The following is a 24603-nucleotide window of genomic DNA, read 5'->3' as shown; positions in this document are numbered from 1 at the left end:
TATGCGCAAAGAGTTTTTAGACCAGGGATTTACCATGCTTTTCTCCCAAGGACTCTATTAAACATTCATGTTAAATCTAGTGCCCCCCTCCATGAACTATTTTCACTATTGTTATTTATTTCATTTATTGTTATTTTTATCGAGCTATTTTTATGCATATATAACGTTTGCAAATCTTAAGTATAAAAAGTAGAGAAGTTGATGAATTTTTACCTATAATTATATACCCATGTAACCACCACCCAGATTAAGATAGAGAATATTTCTAGCACCCAGGAAGTTCCCTTGTGCTCTTTGCCAGTAAATAACAACCCTCCCATCCAGACCACTGACTGACTCCTGTCACCACAGGTCAGTTTTGCCTGTTCTTGAACTTTACATAAATGGAGTCATCTAGCATGGACTCTTTTGTGTCTGACTTTTGAGTCTGCGATATTTATTTTGTCTGGCTTTTATGTCTGTCATATTTATCCATGTTGTTGCACGAAGCAGTAATAGCACATTCTTTTTTATTGCTGTCCTTTCTTGGAAAGCCTTCTATACAAACCCCCAGTTTTGGCCTTTTTTCTCCCCCTGCTAAAGCAGTTCCCCCAGCAAATGAGCATCAGGAGGTTTGTTGTCCTCTGTTTGTTTCCGTCTTCTTTGATTTCACTCTCATCTTAAAGTGCCTTTACCACCCTGGGGGAGTCCCTGAGTGGCACAAATGGTTAAACACTGTACTACTGACCAAAAGAGGCTGGCGGTTTGAACCCACTCGGGCACCTCAGAAGAAAGGACTGTAGGTCTGCTTTTGAGAGGTCAGAGCCTTGAAAACCCTATGGAGTACAGCTCTACTCTGCTACACATGGGGTCACCATGAGCTAGAATTGCCTCGATCCCAAATGTTTGTTTATTCATTTTAAACCACCCTGGGGGACAGTGTCTCAGATTAAGTATTGCCAGGGGGTCACAGTGGACTCTAAATGGCTGCTCAGTACCCTTTCTCATTCACACCCAGTAAGCATATATTGACCTCTTACTACCATACTTTTACGCAAATAGCCTGCACGTTATACCAGAACTGTTTTAATTTCATCATTTCCACACGTCATAGGTGTCGGCGTGTTATTTGTGAAAAATACGGTATATGCAGACCACCATACACAGATACTTCAAAAGAGCCTCTCATGTTCTTCGTGAATTGGAAACCTCATCCATATGCATTTGCCATTTCTTATAAAGACCAAGAAATGGTATGGCAGAAAACTGGCCAATTTTCCATTTTTTTTTTAAGAAGGGTAGATACTTTTCTTAGACAAAACAAAATGAATCTATGCAAAGACTATTCAAGTTAGGAAGTACCACATACTAAGGAGAGCAGCATTTTTTAGTGGTGGTTGTTTAGAAGTTCCGCCCTGCCTCTTCTGGTGCTCAATTTAACATACATGTAAGAAATGAAAACAGATTTTAATCTGTGGTTACATTGTAATGCATTCTATCCAAAATCAAGAACTCACAATATTGAGATGCTGCACTCTGAGATTATCCCTGTGGCAAGTCTTCCATGTGCACTCTTAGCTGCCATAGGATAAGGGATGAGTGGAGGAACTTAGGATGCCCCGGGATTTCTCCTTTTGTTTATTGTTGCATATACCTGTTTCAACCACCCTCTTCCACATCCTCTCCTCCCGAGAAATTCTGGATGTAAAACTGACACTGAACTAGACCTAGCACTGCGATCAGGAAACAAACAAAGGGAAAAGAGAACAAATTCATGCTTCTTAAAATACAAAGACAAATTCACAACAAAATAGCATTTCTTATGCCATTTATTTGTAGAAAGCCATATAACTTCAAGCAAAAGTATATCCGGCTTTCAACTAGAAGTTAAAAGGAGAGCCATACTACAGCTTTTATATTCCGTAGCAGCATGTAGCTTTGAATTAAAAAGCAAAAAGAATAATCCTTACATTTGGAAGTCTCGAAGTTTCTTTGAAAAAGTTTATATATAGGACCATTATATTGCACTTTAACATAATAGAAATCCTTCTGAAAACTTGCGGGTAAATTGAAATTTCTGAAGCATAAATCAAATTTTTATAACATCAAAGTGTTTGGGGGAACAAAGAGAGGAATAAAATCAATCCACACACCTATCAATCAAATTCCTGGAGAGCTTAAGAGCACCTGTGTTGAATACTTTCTAGCTGGACCATAACTTTTATAAAGTAACTATTATATTTAGCAGTTTCCCCAGAATTATTTTATATGAGACCTTTAAAAGTATTGGCTTCGTTTAAATCAAGATGTTTACTATTTAAATGTCCACTCATTTAAAAAATATCTTAAAACAAAAAAAGTATAATATAGATCGCTTCTTTTTCCTGATAGGCTTTTTCACATCGCTCGATATGAATAGAATATCACACGTTTGACTGATTTCATTTTCAACCTAAAATAAATAGGAAATAATCTTAAGAAATTCATTTGGCTCACGTTTCTCTACTTTAAATATCCCCCCAAAAATAGTCGAAATACAAGTGCTTATTTGTTTTGTAAAAATTACTCAGATACAAAAAGTGAGCTAACTTCTCCAGTAAAAGGCCAGACAGTAAATATTTTCAGCTTTGCAGGCCATTGTTTCTGCCGCAATTGCTAAATTCTGCTGCCCTAGCATGAAAACAGACATAGACAATATGTAAATGATTTAGTGCAGCTGTGTTCCAAGAAGACATTATTTACAAAAACAGGTGGCAGGCTGATTTTGAACCACTGGCTGCAGTCTGCAGACCCCATGCCCATACTTTGTATACCATTTCCAAATGTTGAACGTTTTTGTAGGTAAAGGCCTTTCAAACAATGATAATTACATAATGAACTCAACTGGATAAATGAGTAAGAGAAGAGTGGAAAGTGAGACTGATGCAACATAGCAACAAAAAACTGCAAAAATCCTAACCGCGCCTGATGTTGAATTTCCTTAAAATAGTAATATTGTACATCATATGGGAAACCAATAAAACCCTACAGTCGAAGCCACCAGGAGAATAAAGGTATTTAAAAGGGATTAAAATTTAATTAGGAAGGAAATCTTTTACAGGGCAGGAAATAATTCTAAAAAGTAGATACACACAACCTGTTCTGGATTTTCTTCTAAACGTCCCATATTTATATTTAGTACTGAATTTGTGGTCAATGACCAGGTCGCTCTAGATATAAAGTCAAAAAGAAGGGTCAGCAGTACCACCACTGTTGTTGTATTGCTACCCTTCCCTTTGGTCCATAACCATCGATATGCCTGCTCTAACCAAAAACCCATTTTTCCTCCAAGAGAGAATAGAAAGGGGCCATGCTTGCCATTGTCCTGGCCAGAAGCTGAGGCTGGAGCACTGAGGCTGTGTCCCTGGTGGACAGTGCCAAGTTTTGGAACTGTTGTCATCATATCCACTTGAAATGATTCACTCAGGCAGGTTGCCCAGGACTAAAGCCTTAAATCGCTGACCAGTTGAACATCAATCGGTAAGCTGAAAAAGTTGTTAGATATGGCAAGGAGGCCCAGAGCACTTTTCAAGGTTCAGCCCTGGGTATTCTGGAGCTGAGAACAGTGCATGTGGTGTCATGTCTCTTTAGGTAAACAAATAGGATCCTTCCAAACATTAGGGCCTGCCTCAGAGGTGAGCTAAGGTCAGGAACCCTGTAAGGCTTACTGTGGCTAAGGCAATTGGCCAGTTGCTATTCTCATCTCTCTCATCCTAAATAAGACTAGGACATGGAGAATTAAAGAAAACTGAAACATGCTTTTATAGATGCCTACTCATAGCCATAGAGTCCCCGGGGAGCAGAAACGGTTAATGCACTCAGTCTGCTAACTGAAAGGTTGGAGGTTCAAGCCTACCCAGAGGCATCTCAGAAGAAAGGCCTATTGATCTACTTTCAAAAGTTCAGCCATTGAAAATCTTGTGGAGGGGAAGTCAGCACAACATGACCAAGGCAAAGAAAGACACTGAGAGGTATGCAAGAATAAAAGGCAACTATGCTAAATACTACCACATATACAACCCTGCAACAACAGTAATAACAAACAATAATGTATGAGTGGATGCATGGGCAGATATGTATGCTGAATAGGTATGGGAGGACATATGGGAGGACATCCATGTGCATATACAGACTAAGTTGTGGATCTTTCTACATACATATTCATATGTGCTGCGTGCATAGTCATACATACAATGGAGCACACAGGGAACTTCTTAGACATAACTAAACACTTCGTGGGACTGAGTTACTGGACTTAAGGGCTGAGGACTCTAGTTCTGGGGGACATCTAGGTCAACCAGCATAACATAGCTCATAAAGTCAGTGTTCTACATCCTACTTCAGTGAGTAGCATATGGGGTCTTAAAAGCTTGTGAGCGGCCATCTAAGATACAACTATTCGTCTTTTCTCATCTCGAGCAAAAGGAAAATGAAGAAAACCAAAAACCCAAGGAAGAAATTAGTCCAAAGTATTAATGGCCCACATGAACCACAGCCTCCGCTAGAATGAGACCAGAAGAACCAGATGGAGCCCAGCTACCACTACCAACTGCTCTGACCAGGATCACAAAAGAGGGTCACAGACAGAGCAGGAGAGAAATGTAGAACAAAATCCAAAATCATAAAAAAGACCAGACTTACTAGTCTGATAGAGGCTGGAGGAACCCCTGAGACTATGACCCTTAGTCACCCTTCTAATTTTGATCTGAAGCCACTCCCGGAGGTCACCTTTCGGCCAAACCACAGACAGGCCTATAAAATAAACAATAACACCCGTGAGGTAAGTGCTTCTTAGAACAATCAACTATACTAAACCAAAAGGGCAACACGTGCCGAAAAGCAAAGATGAGAAGGCAGGAAGGGGCAGGCAAACCAGACGAATGGAAACAGAGAACTCAGGGCGGAAATGGGGAGAGTGCTAACACATTACAGTGATTGCAACCAATGTCACGGAACACTCTGCGTATAAATTATTGAATGAGAAACTAATTTTCTCTGTCAACTTTCACCTAAGGCACACACACACACACACAAGACAGAAAGAAAAGAAAACCCTATGGAACACAGTTCTACTCTGACACCCATGGAGTTGCCCTGAGTTGGAATGGGCTCCAAGGCAACTGGTACATAATAGTCATTAAAACAAAACACCGGGCTCCATGTTTGCACAGATAAAGTGATAGATATTTGTTATCAACCAAAGCCCAATACTAAATGTAACAAGGACATATATACATATAAACTGTTTTGTTATATACTATGGAATGTTAACAGTTGTGTTGTTGTTGTTAGGTGCCATCATGTCAGTTCTGACTCGCAGCGACCCTATGTACGAGAGAAACACTGCCCAGTCCTGCGCCATCTTTACAATCACTGCTATGTTTGAGCCCACTGTTACAGCCACTGTGTCAATCCATCTCGTTGAGGGTCTTCCTCTTTTTCACTGACCCTTTACTTTACCAAGCATGATGTCCTTCTCCAGGGACTGGTCCCTCCTGATAACACGTCCAAAGTATGTGAGACATAGTCTCGCCATTCTTGTTTCTAAAGAGTATTCTGGTTGTACTTCTTTCAAGATAGATTTGTTTTTTTCTTCTGGCAGTCCATGGTATATTCAATATTCCTCGCCAACACTGCAATTCAAAGGCATCAGTTCTTCTTTGGTCTTCCTTATTCATTGTCCAGCTTTCCCATGCATAAGATGCAATTGAAAACACCATGGCTTGGGTCAGGTGCACCTTAGTCCTCAAGGTGACATCCTTGCTTTTTAACACTTTAAAGAGGTCTTCTGCAGCAGATATGCCCAATGCAATATGTCATTTGATTTCTTGACTGCTGCTTCCATGGGCATTGACTGTGGATCCGGGTTGTAGGCTCTGATCTTGATTTTCATCAGTAAGTGCTTCAAGTTCTCTTCACTTTCAGCAAGCAAGGTTGTGTCATCTTTGATAACTGTACAATAATATTATAATAATGACCAGAAAACTTGTTTCTACCCTAATGGATCTTCCATTAAAAGATGTGAATGCCACAAATGCTTGCTATCCCACATTTAGTGCTTGCAAAACAAATTAAAATGTCATAAAATTCTCAATTTTCAGCCCCATTTCTTCAAAAAAGTCATGTATGTTAAGTTCTCATAACTGGTCAATTTCTGTATCAATCTTAGTTCCCCAATTATAGGCCTCACAGTATTTAGTCAGCTGAAGTGTTAAGAGTCCTTTAGAGTCATTACTCTGCATTAGTTTCACACGTTTCTATAAATGATGTACTGATACCGTAGTGGAGCGGTGAACACAAACTGGCTCTGCAGAACATCAACAGCCATGGTGTTACTTTGCAAACTGCAGTGCTCTGCACAATTAAAACTGGGCATTGTCAAATGTCAGGCCAGCTGATTTGGAAATCTGAGTCTGGTTTCTCAAACCTGAGAGAACAGACGACAATCAGTTCTGAGGAAATAACGTATATCCTTGGGCCATAAAGTGGGGACGGCTCCAGTGGGCTGGGTTGGAATGTCTTGGCTCTGGAAACCAAACCTGAAACAAGGCTGCCATATTATGTGCCAGGTTCTGTTTAAGAGTATTTTTTATAAAATTGGCACAGTGACACACTGGAGGTACTAGAACTGAACCTATGGAAGGTGAAGAAAAGTGTATGCTCCTCTATTAGTGCTTTCCCTGACTGAAAAAAAAAATGTAAAAAAATAACAGGAAAAAATACATATATATTTTCCCCTTGCAGTTACAGAATAAAAATTGGACAATCCCTGTGATGTAACATTAAGTCCAACATTAATATGCAACTCAGGAACTAAATTCAAGTCCTCTTTCAAGGTATTTTTACCAGCTGGCACCATAGTTTCCAGTGTCTATAAATACTTCAGTATTCTGCAGAATTGTGCTGACTTACTTTAGCAGTATAACACCAAGAGACTGGTCTAAAATCACCACTGCATTATGAAAATTCTGTGGCCCCGTTAGAACTGCCCAACTGGAGAATTCACTTTCCCTTAATGTGTAGTCAAAATTTACTTCCAATTTTCAGGAAAGGCAAGTTCTTACTGAAGACATTTTCTCCACACTTGTGAGCCAAGGTTAATACACGCATCAGTGCCTAAACCTTTCCTCCACCCATTGTCAAACACAGACTAACGCATTTACCTCTGTAGGTACTGTTTATACACTGAGATTAATTTTACTGTATGCAAATCCCTGAGCACACAATTGCCACTCCTTTTAGGAAATAGGAAATTAAATATAATTACAAAGTATAATGAAGAAACAGATTTTTAACCTTATCAATTCAGTTCCCACTCTCTGGCTGGATAGCCAAAAACCAAAGCCATTCCCATTCGTGGTGACCCCACATGTTACACAGCAGAACTGCCCCATAAGGTTTTCTTGACTGTAATTTTTATGGAAGCAGATTGCCAGGCCTCTCTTCCGTGGCATGGCTGGGTGGGCAAGAACCATCAACCATTAGGTCAGTAGTGGAGCGCCACTGACTGTGCCACCCAGAGAGCTGTGTCACTAAATAGTATCTCCCTAAATGTATTCTAATGTTTTAATGGATGAGTCTCACTTTTCTGTAAGTCTCATCACAAATTGAGAAACTTATTTTTAATAACTTTTATAATCACTTTCAAATGCGTTGGAGAGGCACTTATATTTCCATCCATGAAACCTCCCCCAGGAAAAGGAGAACAAGGGAAACAGTGTTAACCAAAATAATATCCATAACTATTCCCTAGATAATCTAGAACTGTGACCTTGCCTAGCATCTTGGCATCACCCCTCCTAAGTCATCTACAAATGCTCCCTAATTCACCCAAATGAATTGGATCATTTTCACTCATCTGAAACACTCAGTTCTTCTAAATACCTTTATTCACTTGCGGGTCATATTTACGGCAAAGCCTTTTAAATTAGTTCTCTTGGTGAGAATTCAGACAGTGAACTCCGTGTTGCCAATTCCATCCTATCATCAGGAACTGAAAATATTGGGATGGTTTGTATTTGTTGGAAACCCTGGTTGCGTAGTGGTTAAGTGCTACGGCTGCTAACCAAAGGGTTGGCAGTTCAAATCTGCCAGGCGCTCCTTGGAAACTCTATGGGGCAGTTCTACTCTGTCCCTTAGGGTCGCTATGAGTCGGAATCCACTCGACGGCACTGGGTTTGGCTTGGTTTTTTTGTATTAGTTTAAGAAGGAAAAAAAAAAAAGAAGAAACAGCTCAGTTACAGAATAAGATTTCAAACCCACATTCCCAAACTTATCCATCTCTTTACAGAAAACCATGCCTTTTTCCCAACTAGCTAACTTTGTCAGAAATTATGGCATGTAATCATTTTCATCAAATGCAGCTAAAAGATTTTATTTTAAGAAGAGCAATGCTACATACTTTTGAGTTTGGACAGAAGGGCCACATCTTCATAGATGAAGAATGAATCAAAACCATGCTGTTATTTTAAGTAAATGGAAGTATCTTCTGGAAGTATCAAATAATATACTTAACTTTGTAAAGTTAGTCTGCCTGTGGCAAATGAAGTGGAAAACTGAACCCATTATTGAGGCAGCTTAAACTTTGTTTTCTTGGCTAACTTGCATTCTGACCTAAATCCTTCAGTGGCGCATTAATTTTCCACCACACCAAGGCAGAGACGCAAACACAGGAAGCCAAAAGAACAACTCAGATTCTAACTTCAGTAACTCAAATGAAACCTTTTTTCATGAGGAAACAAATATTTGAAGCAAGTAACTGCTTTTCTTTTATAAAATGGCAATACAGACACCAGGTGCTTAGTGCTGCACAATGTGAAGTGAGTTACTGGAGAAGTAGCGACTTTAGGTAGCCATGTTAATCAAGTTGGCAATGTTAAGATTTAGAGTTCTACTCTTGAGGCTCAGTCACAGATAGAGACTGCATCAAAAGTACAGTGCCAACCTGATTTTTAGCTACATTTATGACCCCAGGTAACCATCCAAATAGGTAACCCACAATTCTAACGACTAAGGTGCAGGTCAATCTTGTGAAAATTTTGGAAAGTTCTGGTTGCCTAAAAGTGCCAAACATTATACTAATTTTCCAATCCACGACAATTTCGTTCAAGCCCTGAGTTGTTAGGAAAAGAATGTACTTCTTTCTTTCTTAAATACAGCGAGGTTTTAGCTGTTTCACAGAATTTTAGAAAATTTGGTGTGAATATAATTTATAATCTGAAGAGGAAAACATGATATTTTCCCACAAATAAACCTATTGTATACAGTGCTTAGCAAAGAGTCTTGCTGTTAAAGTATGTTTAAGCATTTAGACAAAAAGACCTCTAGATGACTTCTGTTTCTTACCATGTACTGTATTAGAAAACTTCCATTAACACTTGATGGTAACTAATATTATTTTGTAATATTATCTAATGTTGTTAGCTACCATCCAGTTGGCCTAGAGGGTGACTCATGGAGACCCTATGCACAACAGAACAAAACACTGCCTGGTCCTGTTCCATCTCCATGATCAGTTGCAGATCAGGCTGTTGTGATCCATAGGGTTTTCACTGGCTGATTTTCATAAGTAGATGATCAGGCCTTTCTTCCTAAATATTATCTTATAGGTACTGGTATTTTTCAATCGTAATTTCTAATCACTATGATTACTATAAAGCTGTGATGAGTCTGTTACATTGAGCACTGTTCCTTTTCCACTCTTAGAAAAAATCTAGGAAGGTTACAATTTGGAAAACTGTTGAGAAAAACAGGAAGGAGAAAACCCACGCCAGGATTATGAGTGGGTGACCTTCTTCTAAGCAACTGAATAGCTTTTGTGATGGCTTTAGGGCAGTAGTTAAGAACTTGGCTGCTAACCAAAAGGTTGGCAGTTGGAAACCACCAGTCGCTCCTTGGAAACCCTATGGGGCAGTTCTACTCTGTCCTACAGGGTCGCTATGAGTCGGCATGAACTCCACAGCACTGCTTTTTTTTTTTTTCAGGGCAGCTAATAATAAGAAGAAAAGTAGAAGGAAGACAGCCACCCATAATCAGTATTAAGACACCACCTTAGTAAATATGGAGGGATGAAATTGTCAAACTTGTGCCCCCACCAATTCCCTGTCAACAAGCTTCTTCAGCATATATATCCCTTCTTATACCCCTTTGTAGATGTAGAACTTGTATTTCCTCCTATAAAGCACTTCATAGTTTGTATTGTTTCATTTTTGTTGCTGTTGTATGCCATCAAGTTGATTCAGCTCACGGCAACCCCACGTGGCAGAATAGAATGGCTCCATTGGATTTTCAAGGCTGTGATCTTTATGGAAGCAGGTTGCCAGGTCTTTCTCCTGTGGAGCTGCTGGGTGAGTTCAAATCACCAACCTTCCAGTTAGCAGCCAAGTGCTTAACCATTGCACCACCAGGGCTCCATATTATTACTTTGTTTAAAATATTTTCTCCTCTAGTATATATGCTTCATCAGGGCAAGAAACCATTTGTTTCATCCATCACCATACTCTTCACCACCTAGCACAGTGCCTGGGACAAACTGACTGGCTGACTTTGTACCAGGATAATGTCTATCTACTCTGGTAGGAAATCCATTAATGCTTTTCAATGAAGTTAACTCACTGGGTACATGTGAGAGGATAGGAAAATGGCGGGGAGAAATCATTTCTATCTTCTGTAAGGTCACCTGATGGTGCTAGAAACAGGCTTCAGGTTTCATTCACGAAGTGTTACAGCAGTGTTCTGGTGAAAATTTGGTTTAGGGAACCTTAAACATGAAAACCATAAAAGTCCATTAAAAGGAAATTCAAGTTCATTTGTGGTTGGGACATTTCACGCATTTTCTTTTGTGGATGAGACTTTTTATACAGACAGAATACGTGATTCAGGGGGTCCCAACTTCTGTGTTGTTTCTGTTTTAATCTTTTTGCTTTATAAACATACATTTTGAACAGAGAGTATCAATATTTGTGAAATTACCTTCAAACATGGCTTATTAAACTATCATTTTAATCTCTGAACAGTTTATAAACCGGTAGATACAAAGACCTCCTAGGTATTTTTTTTTTTCTGGTTCTTTGGGAGACCATGGATGGCTCATTGGTGCAGTTTTTCTGTTGCTGTTTTTTTGTTTTGTTTTTTTAACGGGAGTCCTCGGTACCAAAAACAGGACTAAAGAATATAATAAATGACCTATTAGTGTCTCAAAAAACAATCAAAACTGTTGCTGTCGAATCAATTCCAACTCATAGTGACCCTATAGGACCCACAGGGTTTCCAAGGAGCGGTTGGTGGATTCAAACTGCCGACCTTTTGGTTAGCAGCCATGGCTCTTAACCACAATGCCACCAGGGCTCTCCATTAGTGTCTCCAAATCCCACATAAATCTAGAGCCAAAAACTGTAAGGCATCCTTATCTAATTTTCAAGGGAGATGGTCTAATATTTTGAGAAGATTGTAAGATTTAACTGTTAGTGCCTTTGACATGTAAGTGAAGTAGAAATTCTGCTTAAAGAAAAATCACCCACTCTGGATAAACAACCCAAAATCCAAACCAAACTCATTGCCACTTAGTTGATTCCAACTCATAGTGAACCTATAGGACAGAGTAGAAACGCCTCATAGGGTTTCCAAGGTGGATTTGAACTGCTGTACCACCAGGACTCCCTTGATAAAGATCTTTAAAAAAAGATCCAAAATGAAGTAATAAGTTGATCTAGTGAAAATTTATACTGATTTAATCCATTTAAGAAGCTCAGAGGGTGGCCTTCCACATCCTTTTGGAATTTTTTTTTCAACTTAAAATTAAGCAGTTGTTGTAAAGTACCCCAGCATGGAGAAACTTAAAGAAAAAGCAGGGTTTGTCAATTCTTAAGAACTAGTCATGGTAACTATGTAAACTTGGTGACAATATATAACTAAAACCTAACCAACTTATCAACATGTATGGTTCTATTTACATCTTTTTGAAGACTCTTTAAACTCTATGAGAAGTCAAATCGTGGATGATGAATAATCTTATAAAAAGCAGACATCTATTTCACATGTAATCCTTAACCTCTTCATCCAAAATTCCACACAATACTATCCAACAATCCTTCAAACACCCACATGACAGTTATCATGCAGTATTATAGAAAATGTTTAAAACCAACCCTGTAAAAATACTATGGCTAAGTGGAACTTCTCTACTGAATTTTTAACACTGTATCCTGCCTCATTTTCCTTATCCTTGAAATAAATGTGATTGGACTGGATTAGTTTCAAAGCCTTTTCTACTCTGAGTGTGCTATGATTCTGTGATTCAATATATGGGCAGTTTTCAAAAGAAGAATTATGTTACTAAAACTAAGTAAAAAGAAAAAAAATCAGCTCTGCAACTCAAATACCTCTCCAGCACTATAAAATTTTGCTCTTATCTGGAATTTGAATGTTTTAGGGTTTCTATACAAAGCATATCTCCTCAGATGCATTCAAGACTTTAAAAAAAAAAAAGGTAACATGTTATCATGCAATGTGAACTAGCTGATTACAGTTCAGATTCTTAATGAGTTTATGCCTTGGTCATCTGAGATTGTGAAACAAAAATGACCTAAGATATACGCACATGATATAAGATATATATATATATATATATATATATATATATATATATATATATATATATATATATATATATATAAAGATATACAGGATATATATTCTATTTGTGGAAAGGTTAGGTTCTTGAGTTCATTTGAACACAAATTCAAAGCGACCCCATGCAAGAACTGCCATGTGCTGGCTAAGGGCAGTTGTTGCCCTAGCCAGACATTATTTATACCATCAATTCAAAGTTCTTAAGTAAAGAAGCTTATATGTTTGTCTTTGCTTTCCGGAGGCGGTAATGTCAGAATGTAGATTTGTAGCTAGGCTCCCAGTGTCAGACTCTATGACTGGGCGGGCTGGCTGGCCATATGGCTCCTTTGTAAACAATACAATGCGGTGGAAGAGACATTGTGTGATTTCCCAGGCTAGTTCAGAGGAAAGCCTGGTTCTTTTAGGACCCTTGCTCTGAGGGAATCCAGTTACCCTGCAGGAAGGCCAACTATTCTGACATCACCATGTTGGAAGGTCACATGTAGGCCCTGCAGTGAGAGTCCCAGGCAGCCCAGCCTTCCAGCCATTCATACCAAGTTGCCAAACCAAAGAAACCATTTGGAAGAGGATCACATAGCTCCAGGTGTTCCAGTGCCTTGCCATTCAAGACATCCCCAGCTAAGGTCCAGACATCCTGGAGAAGATAAGCCCTCTTGTTATATCCTATCCAAATTCCTGACCCACATAATTCATGAGCACAATAGAATGATTATTTTACACCACTAACTTTTGGGGTGTTTTTTTCCCAACGTTAGCCAGTCAGACACTCTTGGTAAAAAAAAAAAAAAAATCTCTACCACTTATTACATGTGAACTTGGTAAACTCACATAAAATCCATAATCCCCTCAATAATTTTTAGGGATAACATTAGCTACCTTGCAAGTTTATTGTGATACTGGGGATAACTGATGTGTCTGGACTGTAGTTAAAAAAAAAACAAAAAAACACTGTTGCCAGAGTCAATTATGATCATAGTAACCCTACAAGTGCTCCACGAAAAGTAGCTATTGGATCATTGTTTTGTGATCATGATCTACCAAGAGCATTGTTAAATGCTAGGCAATGAATATCAAATTTTAATTTTGAAATTAACAAAATACTTCAGTATTCAATGCAAAGAAAATTTACTACTCAGGAGGAAAAAAAATCCTCAATTACTGACTAAAAAAGTCACTTCAGTTTTGTTTTGTGATTACATAATAAGAAACACAATCCTAGTGAGCAGGTACATTCATATATTTAATCTTCACAACAAACCTTTTGAAGAGGTTAAATTGTATGATATCACATGGTTGACTGGTAAGTGGCCAAGTTCAGGTCTGTGAGAATACAAAGCTCAGGTACTGCCCACAGCACTACTCTGCCCTGCTATAGGATTACATTATAATTTAACATTGTTCATAGAGAAGATTCATAGAGTGCAAAAATGGGTAAAAAATAGATTATGCCCATGATCTACAACCCTATGCACAAGTGTATATAGTAGCATTGGATGCATCTATGCTCTAAGTGGACTTACCATTAAACAGAAACTTGAAGGAAATTCTTGAAATGTTTTCCTGACAGTAGGTAAAATTGACTGAGATATGCTTTTGTTTTGTTTTGAAATGTTTCATTAAAGGTCAGACTTTTCACACACCCATCAAATCCCTTAGCTACCAAAGACGGATCTAAATGGCTCCCTGGAGATTATAATCCTTCTATAAAATGTGAGCAAAAGAGGAGTTGCCTATGCCCGCAAATCATAATGTCACTTGTAAAAGTAAATCTGGAGAACTTGAAAATCAAGGAGATTTTAAAAGAAATTGTGAAATAAGTTACACTTGGGTTTTCTCTGCTTTATTAATTGAGAAAGTTTTGGTGTTAACTGGTAGTCTTCGTTAATTTTCCGCCCATTTGTCTACGCTGTGTAAGTTAAACAAAACTGCGTTTGTCCTACTTATGTTTTTTTTGAGGAAGCCAGAGGAGGGTACAGCTATAGTGACTTCCAGGCTTGCTGAGCTATTTGTAAACATGTGTCAAGACCAGCCCATTTCAAGCAACAAGCAGAACCTTCCCTGGAGGGAATTACACTGAGTTTTCCCAATGAAATTCTATTTCTCAACTAAGACATGCAACAGACAATGCACCAATGATACATACCTGAACTAAGAATCACTGTATCTCAGATTTTCTAAGATCTGCAGGTGTTCAGGCAGTTCAGTTTATCTTAAACTACCATATAAGATAGGTCTTCTTATAAAGTCTATTAAAATGGGGTTTTATACTAAAGTTTAAAAAAAAAAAAGAGCTATACATACAGCACTCGTAAAAGAACCTCTTGTCAACGGAAAATAATAATAGTCACCTGTTATTAGCATAGGGTGCGCTGCCATTTCAAAACTGCCAGTGACTCGCGTTACAAATGCAGTTATTTTTAGGACGGTAGGTGATCTTAAGAATATTCCTGAAAAAAAGGCATTACCTAGTGGATCAAGTATTTTGTGGACGGAACAATAAATAAATATACCTGATACAGCCCAAAATTACTCAGTAAAATGTGTTCATTTGGCCATTTGCATGTCCTTGCTTTTTGCTTACCCAATATATCATACTGCTATCGAATATCAATCTGCTGTATATAAAATATCTATATATTTATAAATTTTAAACAAGAAATGTAAAATCGCCCTCGAGGTTATCCAGTAGAGCCCCTTCTGATGTAGAGCTCAGGGCCTCAGCATTCTGTAAACACTTGTGTCATATCCTATTTGCACTAAGAATTCTCTTGTAATTGTTTAGACTGTGAAAACCTAACGACTATATTATAGGAAAAAAAGTTATCAAAACTAAATGTGGTTAAGCAGAAGTCTAAAATCATCATTATTATTTTTTTTAAGATTTAAGATTTATTAAGAGGCTGCCAAAAAAACAGTAGCAGGGAAAAGTATCCTCAAAGAAATTCAGTGGCCGGCTGGCAACCATGTGAGTACTACCTATTCTAAACTTCCCTACCAAGCATTCTTTTATTTTTATTTTTTCTTTTTCTGTTTCCACCATGAATTTAATCATCATTTTCTCCTTTGTCTTTCTGGAAAATTTACTGCTTAAAAATGAGTGCCTGGACTGTTCCCAGTACATCGAATTGGGACACCATAGAAGAAAGCATTATAGCTGACTGACACCAGGATTACTGGTTCATACTAGAAGTGCTGACGCAACCTTCAATACACCAGGACACACACACATCAAAGCGTGGTTCTGCTTCCCTTAAACCAGAAAACGGGACACAAACAGCAAATGCTGCATATTTTGGTATCAAAATGACCACACAGCTTTAAAAATAATGGGTGAGGGGAAAGTTTTAGAAGAAACTGGGCCTAAGTAGGGCATACTGTCGTCAGTAGAAACGTTCCCGAAATGTTCCTTCTGTAAATACTAGCTTGCCTCTTCACGGCAGTTTTCATTCTAATTAAAACAAAGGTTTTTAATTAAGCCCTGAAGATCCTGGTTGAAGAGGCTTCAGTAAAACTGTCCTTGGTGGTGCCTCCAGAGGTAATTCATTTCAGGAGACAATGAAGTGGATCTCTTAAAATCATCAGAAAAGACATTTCCCTCCTTGCTTTCCGCAGCTCGACACAGCAAACAGACTGAGAAGAGCTGCCTACCCTTTGGAACAGGCAAGAAAAGCATTGCCGGTTTCGATTCAGGCTTTCCCCCTTTCGTTTCGCAAACGCTAGTGGATAGGAACTTCACATCGACATAACATTTTAAGAAAGCCCATTTGGTAAGGCATGGTCCCAGCAATTCTCCCTATTTTGTTTCCTTTCCTGCCCCCACCCCCCCAGCCCCCACCCCCTCGGAGAGGAGAACAAAAACCGTTCTAGACTATCTGGAAAGTCAAGACCCCAACTTCTTTTCTATCTGCTTAGGAACTCTACTTTTTCTGGGCTGAAAAACAATCTTTCAGCAAAAAAAAACTACAGTTGATTTTCAGGAACCCAAAGAGAAATTCTGGGCTATGAGTTTCAGCAACGGGGTAGAAGAAAGGGTTTGGGGGTGGGGCAGAAACTGTGCCTGCCTTTGATTTTTACCTTGCAGAAGCCTATTATTACTATACTGTATTTGCATTAAACTTGGGTCTCCCAATTTCCTTGCCTAGAGGGAGGAAAAAAAAAGCTGAGATAAATAAATGGCTATGGAGGCGATTAAGGAAAGATTAGCAAACACTGCATACAGCTCCTCCAACTCGAGCTGGCTTCTCCCCATTCCCTACATTCCTGGCCAAGTGAAAAGGATAAGGGCCTGAAAAGAAAGTGGGAGTTGAAGCTGGTTTCCCTACCTAACTGAAAAGTCTTTATGCAATCAGGGGGCTATTATTTCAGGAGACAGTGAGAAAGGGGCAAAAGATGCACGTTGCTAAGGAGACCTGCTGAAGCTGGCATTCCTACATAAATTTCCATTTCTATTGGAGAGGGAGAAGAAAAGATATTTTCTCCAAAGTTTATTTGGATCCCCTGGTTACTAAAGAAAGGCATTTTACAGATTTATTTTATCCTTAGTTGTAAACAACCAACCTTGAAAGAAATGAAAGACCTAAATGTTGACCTCCTGCTGCCAACCAGTCCCCTCCACAGTGAATTAAACAACAAAGACCAAACCCTTCAATGGGAATTCTGAGGTGATTGTAAAGAAAAAGCCTTTTGTAAACAGAAAATTAAATTTACGGAAGAAACTTAACCAAGTGAACTAATCTCTCTTAAAACGAGAAACCAAAGGCAAAAAGCAAATCAGATTTTTGTGGCTTTTTGTGCTATTTCAACTTTGTTGGAACTTGAAACGTTTCCAGTAATGCTTTATAAATAGTCCTAGAAAAGACATGACACCGTCACGAAGGCATTTAATGAGTTTCTCTGTATGCGCGGGTCTGTACGTGTGTATCACGGGGCAGGTTCTCTCTCTTTACCCCCCTTCACTGCACTGACACCGGCAGCTTAAGAATCAATATTAGAGAGAAAGGGGTTTGCAGCAAGAAATAAGAAGTTGGCAGATTTCTTCTAAGGGCGTAACTGGGGCGCTGGGGAAGGCAACTAGGAGTCAAGAAGGGAATAAAGCAGCAAATACCCCCTGTCCCAGGGGCTAGCAGCCCCCGTGGTTCTTCTCCTCCATCTCCCCCCCTCCTCCTCGCCCCGAGGTCTTCATTTGCAGCTTGTAGTGCTGGCTGAATAAGCCACAACTTTCCAGGCATCTGTAGTTCCTTCGTCCTATAGGGTCGCTATGAGTCGGAATCGACTCGACGGCACTGGGTTGGGTAGCTCATGGAGAGGAGAAAGAAAGGTCTGGCAGGAGAGCAGACATACCAAGGGTGGGGAGAAGGAAGCGCAACTCACAACCAACTACCATGTCACCAAAAAAGGAAATTACGCCTGTCTCTCTCCCAACTCTCCATATCCCTCAAAAATCTAAAGAAATCAAATCCAAACCAAAACTCATCGGAGAAAACCCAGATAAGGTGGAGTAGAACTGTCAGAAACGTGGGCATGAAAAGAGGTAAACTCAGGCAAATCCCTCCCAGAGAGGGCAGAGAACAGTGGGGGAGACTGAGCTGAGAACCCACAGCATCTTGGCGGAGTTGGGGCGTTTTTTGCTTATTGCTTTTTTAATGAGGGTGTGGAAGGCGTTGCATTTTTAACCCAGCCACATGTTTCTCGCCCAAAATTATAACAATTACCCAGAATAGCATACGTGTTACTCCAGAGTGGGAGAAATGGCCAGGGGAGGAGGGAGAGGGCGTGGGACGTCGCTTTAGGTTTTGCGACCTGGGTTGGGGAGCGGAGAGACGCGGATGTCAGGGAGGTGGCTGGCGCCCGAGCCAGGAAGAGACCGAATGGGGTGGGAAGGACACGGGTGGGGGGCACCGAGGCGGCGGGGAGAGGGGTGGTGGCGGTCCTGGACAGTGGGGCTCTAGGCAGTCGGGGCGGGGGCGGGGTCGCGTCGCCGGGTCCTCACCGCTGCTGAGCGTGGACTCGCAGTGCCAGATGTCCAGGCTGGCGGGTTTCCGGCAGGACTCCCACAGGGACAGGTAGTACTGGTGGTCAGCGGTGACCCAGGCCGGGCTCAGCACGGCGCCCAGGTCCAGACACAGCGCCAGGAAGATGCACACCAACCCGACCAGCTTCAGCGGGGTCAGCACCGACACGCGCACCTCCTCCATGCCACTGCCCGCCGAAGCCATGCCTGTCGCTGCGGCCGCCCAGCCCCGCGGACCAAGGACGCAGGCGGGAAGGAGAGCGGGAGCCGGACCGCCGAGGATGAAAGCCGCTGCCGCAGCCGCCGGGACGCGCGTCGTGAGGTGGGTCTGCGGGCTGCCGGCTGGGGCGGGTGTCAGCACCGCAGCGACGCTGCTCCCGCGCGGACCTTCGCCGCCGGCCCGCGCCGCGCTCTGCCCGCGCCAGTGCCCGCTCCGCCCCGCGCGCCCGCTCGCTCCGCCCCGACCCCGCCCCGACCCTGCGGGGCGGGGGAGACTCTAGCTCCGGCCCCGCCCAGGGCTCGGCAGCCCGCGCGCCCACCCGCCCAGCCGGGAACTGAGTCGGTGGCCGCCCCCGCCGCGCTCCTCTGGGGTCGCCGCGCTCCCCCTCGCCGGCTCACATGTGTGTCCTTTCCCGGCAAGCGTGAGGAGTCGTTTTTAGAAGGCCTTAGAGGTTTTTTCTTAGGTTTCCTACGCAGTGGTTGAGCCGGAACAGTCTTCTCTCTCAGTAATATGACAACTCCCGCCGTTGTCCCTGGCCCTGGCCCGTATCTCCTCTGGACGGGTTTGGAGAGAGGTGGAGAAAAGTGACTAAAGACATTTGGTCCTCAGTTTACACACCCAGGACGCCCCCCCCCCCCGCCCCTCGTTTTTCACTATTTCCTTACTTCTGCCCAAAACCTACTGCCTTTCTGTTCTCTGGGCTCGCCTCTTCTGCGCCCTCTACGAGTGGCCTTTGCTTGGAGATTGCAGGCGCTGAAATGGAATGAGCTCAAGCAAAAAGTGAAGTCAACCTTATCTGCATCGCCGCTGCTTTGCTCTTTGGTTGCCTGTTTGCTAAAGCCTTTATTCATTAAAGCGTTACCGCGTTACAGCAAGCTAGGTCTGAATCCCTCCCTAGGCATTAAACTGTTCTTTTCCTCCACAGGACCTAGTTAGTCCAGGGCCCGGCATACGAAAAGTGACCCATCTTTCCTGAATGGAAAATTAATCGATCTCCAAATCTTTATTGAACACCTACTGTGCGCTCTGAGCCAAGTATCCATCACAGTACTACATTGCCCTTGGTCTTAAAGAGACACTGTATTTGTTTTGTTTCTCTAGGAGGGCTTATTACACCTCTTGAAAATGAAATTAGAATTCTGTAATTGACTAGTTTAGGAATGGCAGGTTATCTGTCGCTTGTATTTTTTTTTTTTTAACTACGTTTCATCTTTCCTGTGAAAGAAACAATTTATTGGAGTAGATCGTTTTCGGGGAAAACCCAAAATAGTATTTAAGACCTGAAGAATGGCAAAAAGCCCTCTCCCAAAAATGAAACACCATCCTCAAGACTTCAGAATTTCTTACTTTTTTTTTTAATTGTGCTTTAGGTGAAAGTTTACAGCTCAAGTTAGTTTCTCATACAAAAATTTATACACACATTGTTATGTGACCCCAGTCACTATCCCTATAATGTGACAGCACACGCCTCTCTTCCACCCCGGATTTCCAGTGTCCATTCAACCAGCTCCGATCCCTTTCTGCATTTTCACCTTGCCTCCAGACAGGGGCTACCCATTTAGTATCCTGTATCTACTTGACCTAAGAAGCACACTCTTCACGAGTATCATTTTATGTCTTACAGTCCAGTCTAATCTTTGAAGAGTTGGCTTCTGGAATGGTTTTAGTTCTGGGTTAACATAGAGTCTGGGGCTCCTCTAGTCCCAGTCAGACAATTAAGTTTGGTCTTTTTACCTGAATTCGAATTCTGCATTCCAAGTTTCTCCTGCTCCATCAGAACCTCTCTGTAGTGTTCCATGTCAGGGCAGCCATTGATGGTAGCTGGGCACCATCTAATTCTTCAGGTCTCAGGCTGTTGGAGTCTCTGGTTTATGTGGCCCTTTCTGTCTCTTGAGCTAATATTTTCCTTGTGTCTTTGGTGTTTTTCATTTTCCTTTGCTCCTGGTGTGTTGGGACCAATTGATACATCTTAGATGGCCACTTGCTAGCTTTTAAGACCCAGATGCCACTCACCAAAGTGGGATGCAGAACATTTTCTTAATAAACTTTGTTATGCCAATTGACCTAGATGTCCCCCAAAACCACTGTCCCCGGACCTCCGTCCCTGCTACTCCATCCCTCAAAGTATTTGGTTGTGTCCAGGAAACTTCTTAGCTTTTGATTTAGTCCAGTTGTGCTGACTTCCCCTTCTCCTTCCCTTCACCTAAGATAATTCTTGTCTAATATCTAGTTAGTGGAAACCCTGGTGACATAGTGGTTAAGAGCTACAGCTGCTAACCAAAAGGCCGGCAGTTTGAAGCCACCAGGTGCTCCTTGGAAACCCTAGGGGGCAGTTCTACTGTGTCCTATAGGGTCACTATGAGTTGGAATCAACACAACTAAGGCAACTGGTTTTTTTTTTTTTTTTTTTTTTGGTATTTTTTGGTTAGTGAATTCCCCTCTCCCTCCCTCCCCACCCTGGTAACCATCAAGGAATGTTTTCTTCTGTGTTTAAACCTTTATCTTGGGTTCTTATAATAGTGGTCTCATACAATATTTGTCCTTTTGCAATAAGCCCTTCCAGATTCATCCATGTTATGAGATGTTTCAAGGATTCATCATTGTTCTTTATCATTGCATAGTATTCCATTGTATGAATATACCATAATTTATTTATCCATTCTCCATTAATGGTCACCTAGGTTGTTTCTATCTTTTTGCTATTGTGAACAATGATGCAGTGAACATGGGTGTGCACATATCTATTCACATGACAGCTCTTATTTCTCTAGGATATATTCCAAGGAGTGGGATTGCTGGATCATATGGTATTTCAGTTTCTAGCTTTAAAAAAAAAAAAAAAATAAGGAAGCGCCAAATTGATTTCCAAAGTTGTGGTACCATTTTACAATCCACCAGCAGTGTGTAAGTGTTCCCGTCTCTCCACAGTCTCTCCAACGTGTATTATTTTATGTTTTCTGGATTAATGCATTGTCCCTATTTTTTCTTCCATGATGTTTATCATTTTAGATTTTATATTTAGCTCTTTGATCCATTTTGAGTTAGTTTTTGTGCATAGGGTGAGGTATGGGTCTTGTTTCATTTTTTTGCAGATGGATATCCAGTTATGCCAGCACCATTTGCTAAAGAGACTGTCTTTTCCCCATTTAACGTGCTTTGGGCCGTTGTCGAATAGCAGTTGCTCATAGGTGGATGAATTTATGTCTGGATTCTCAATTCTGTTCCACTGGTCTGGGTATCTGTTGTTGGACCAGTACCAGGCTGTTTTGACTACTGTGGCAATATAATAGCTTCTAAAATCAGGTAGTATGAGGCCTCCCATTTTGTTCTTCTTCTTCAGTAATGCTTTACTTATATGGGGCTTCTTACCCTTCTGTATAAAGTTGGTGATTTGTCTCTCCGTCTCATTAAAAATGCCATTGGAATTTGGATTGGGATTGCATTGTATCTTTAGATCGCTTTGGGTAGAACTGACATTTTCACAATGTTGAGTCTTCCTATCCATGAGCAAGGTATGTTTTTCCACTTACGTAGGTCTCTTGGTTTCTTGCAGTAGTGTCTTCTAGTTTTCTTTGTATAGGTCTTTTATGTCTCTGGTTAGATTTATTCCTAAGTATTTTATCTTCTTGGGGACTATTGTAAATGGTGTTGATTTGGTGATTTCCTCTTTGAAGTTCTCTTTGTTGGTGTAGAAGAATCCAACTGATTTTTGTAAGTTTATCTTGTATCCTGATGCTTTGCTGAAATCTTCTATTAGTTCCAGTAGTTTTCTTATGGATTCTCTGGGCTTTTCTGTGTATAAGGTCATATTATCCGCAAATAGGGATACTTTTACTTCTTCCTTACCAATTTGGATGCCCTTTATTGCTTTTTCTTGCCTAATTGCTCTGCCTAGGACCTCCAGCACAATGTTGAATAGGAGTGGCAATAAAGGGCATTCTTGTCTGTTTCCCGTTCTCAAGGGGAATGCTTTCAGACTCTCTTCATTTAGGATGATGTTGGATGTTGGCTTTGTATAAATGCCCTTTATTATGTTGAGGAATTTCCCTTCAATTCTTATTTTGCTGAGAGTTTTTATCATGAATGGGTGTTGGACTTTGTCAAATGCCTTTTCTGCATCAATTGATAAAATCATGTGGTTCATATTTTATTTATGTGATGGATTACATTGATTGTTTTTCTAATGTTGAACCAGCCCTGCATACCTGGTATGAATCCCACTTGGCCATGGTGAATTATTTTTTTGATATGTTGTTGAATTCTATTGGCTAGAATTTTGTGGACGATTTTCACATCTATGTTCATGAGGGCTATTGGTCTGTAATTTTCTTTTTTTGTGGTGTCTTTACCTGGTTTTGCTATCAGGGTTATGCTGGATTCATAGAATGAGTTTGGGAGCGTTCCATCCTTTTCTATGCTCTGAAATACCTTTAATAGTAGCAGTGTTAACTCTTCTCTGAAAGTTTGGTAGAATTCTCCAGTGAAGCCGTCAGGGCCAGGGCTTTTTTTTGTTGGGAGTTTTTTTAATTACCTCTTGAATCTCTTCTTTTGCTATAGGTTTATTTAATTGTACTACCTCTGTTTGTGTTAGTTTAGGTAGGTAGTGTGTTTCTAGAAATTTGTCCATTTCCTCCAGGTTTTCAAATTTGTTGGAGTACAATTTTTCATAGTATTCTGTTATGATTCTTTTAAGTTCAGTTGGGTCTGTTGTTATATTGCCCATCTTATTTCTTATTTGGGTTATTTGCTTCCTCTCCTTTTTTTCTTTTGTCATTTTGGCCAACAGTTTATCGATTTTATTGAGCTTTTCAATGAACCAGATTTTGGTCTTGTCACTCTTTAGGATTTCTTACTTTTTGTTGATAACAATTCCTTCCCTTGTGGCTACATCTTCAGACAGGGCTGACTACATTTTGACTGAAGCATCATTTTGAGTGTAAGAAATAATTGAGCTAGTATCAAATAACTTGAGAATAAGAACGAACTCAATGTGAAATAAAAACCCATGGTTTTCTTATATTTGGAAATTAGAAACCTGGCAACTGTTCTCTACCTTTCAGTCATTATCATGATAATACTTGCAAGATGTTTAATAAAAAATGCCTAGAGCGCTCTGAGCTCTCACCTATAAGATCCAACAGGTTTCTTAGTTTCCCCCTAGAAAGAGAAGCCTCTGTGTTTCTTATTGAAAATAGTTCCTAATGGAACACTGAAATATTGAAAACCAGGAAGATTAATAAAGGTGGCCAGGCTTGTGATATTTTCATTTACCTGCATTTATATTTTTATAATTATATTCAAAATATTTAAGAAAATTTCTTGACTATGCCTCTGTGGGGTAAAGAACCTAGTGTTACCCTAAGTAAGGCGGCCTTTGTCCTTGGCTCCAGAGACATGACCCTTGGAGTAATGGGGGTGCATTGGTCTGAGACTTCCAGTCCACACCTGAGGATTTGTTCTGGCTAGTTGGGTCTGGCCAAACCAGAAAAGAATCAGCTGGGAGGCTGACATCAACTAGCTTCAGGAGGCATGATTTTGCCTATCATGCAGGACTGGTGAATAAAAGCCCTGAACACTATCTAAGAGTAAGAAGGCATACTCTGTTAAAACAAAAGAGATTTATTGAAGGTTCAAAACAGTTCAAACCAGGGACACATTTGATCTCACAAAGGGCAAGCAAATGCTCCAAAATGGTAGAGTCACATAGGCATATTATAAGGAAAAA

The 24603-nt window shown here is 40.5% G+C and overlaps 1 protein-coding gene across 1 annotated transcript in view; it reads right to left on the bottom strand.

Moving 5' to 3' along the window:
• The window catches only part of LOC126069178 (transmembrane protein 47), a 33159-nt gene extending 14082 nt beyond the window's left edge, over positions 1-19077 (bottom strand). The window contains exon 1 of the mRNA XM_049872214.1: positions 18638-19077. Coding sequence (XP_049728171.1) covers positions 18638-18863 — 226 coding nt within the window. The 5' untranslated portion in view covers positions 18864-19077. The remainder of the gene's footprint in view (positions 1-18637) is intronic.
• Positions 19078-24603: the final 5526 nt, after the last annotated feature.

The sequence above is a fragment of the Elephas maximus genome, chromosome X (genome assembly GCF_024166365.1).
Source record: "Elephas maximus indicus isolate mEleMax1 chromosome X, mEleMax1 primary haplotype, whole genome shotgun sequence".
In the NCBI taxonomy this organism is placed as follows: Eukaryota; Metazoa; Chordata; class Mammalia; order Proboscidea; family Elephantidae; genus Elephas; species Elephas maximus.
The sequence above is the reverse complement of the archived record's forward strand: the minus strand, read 5'-3'. Positions and strand labels throughout refer to the sequence as shown.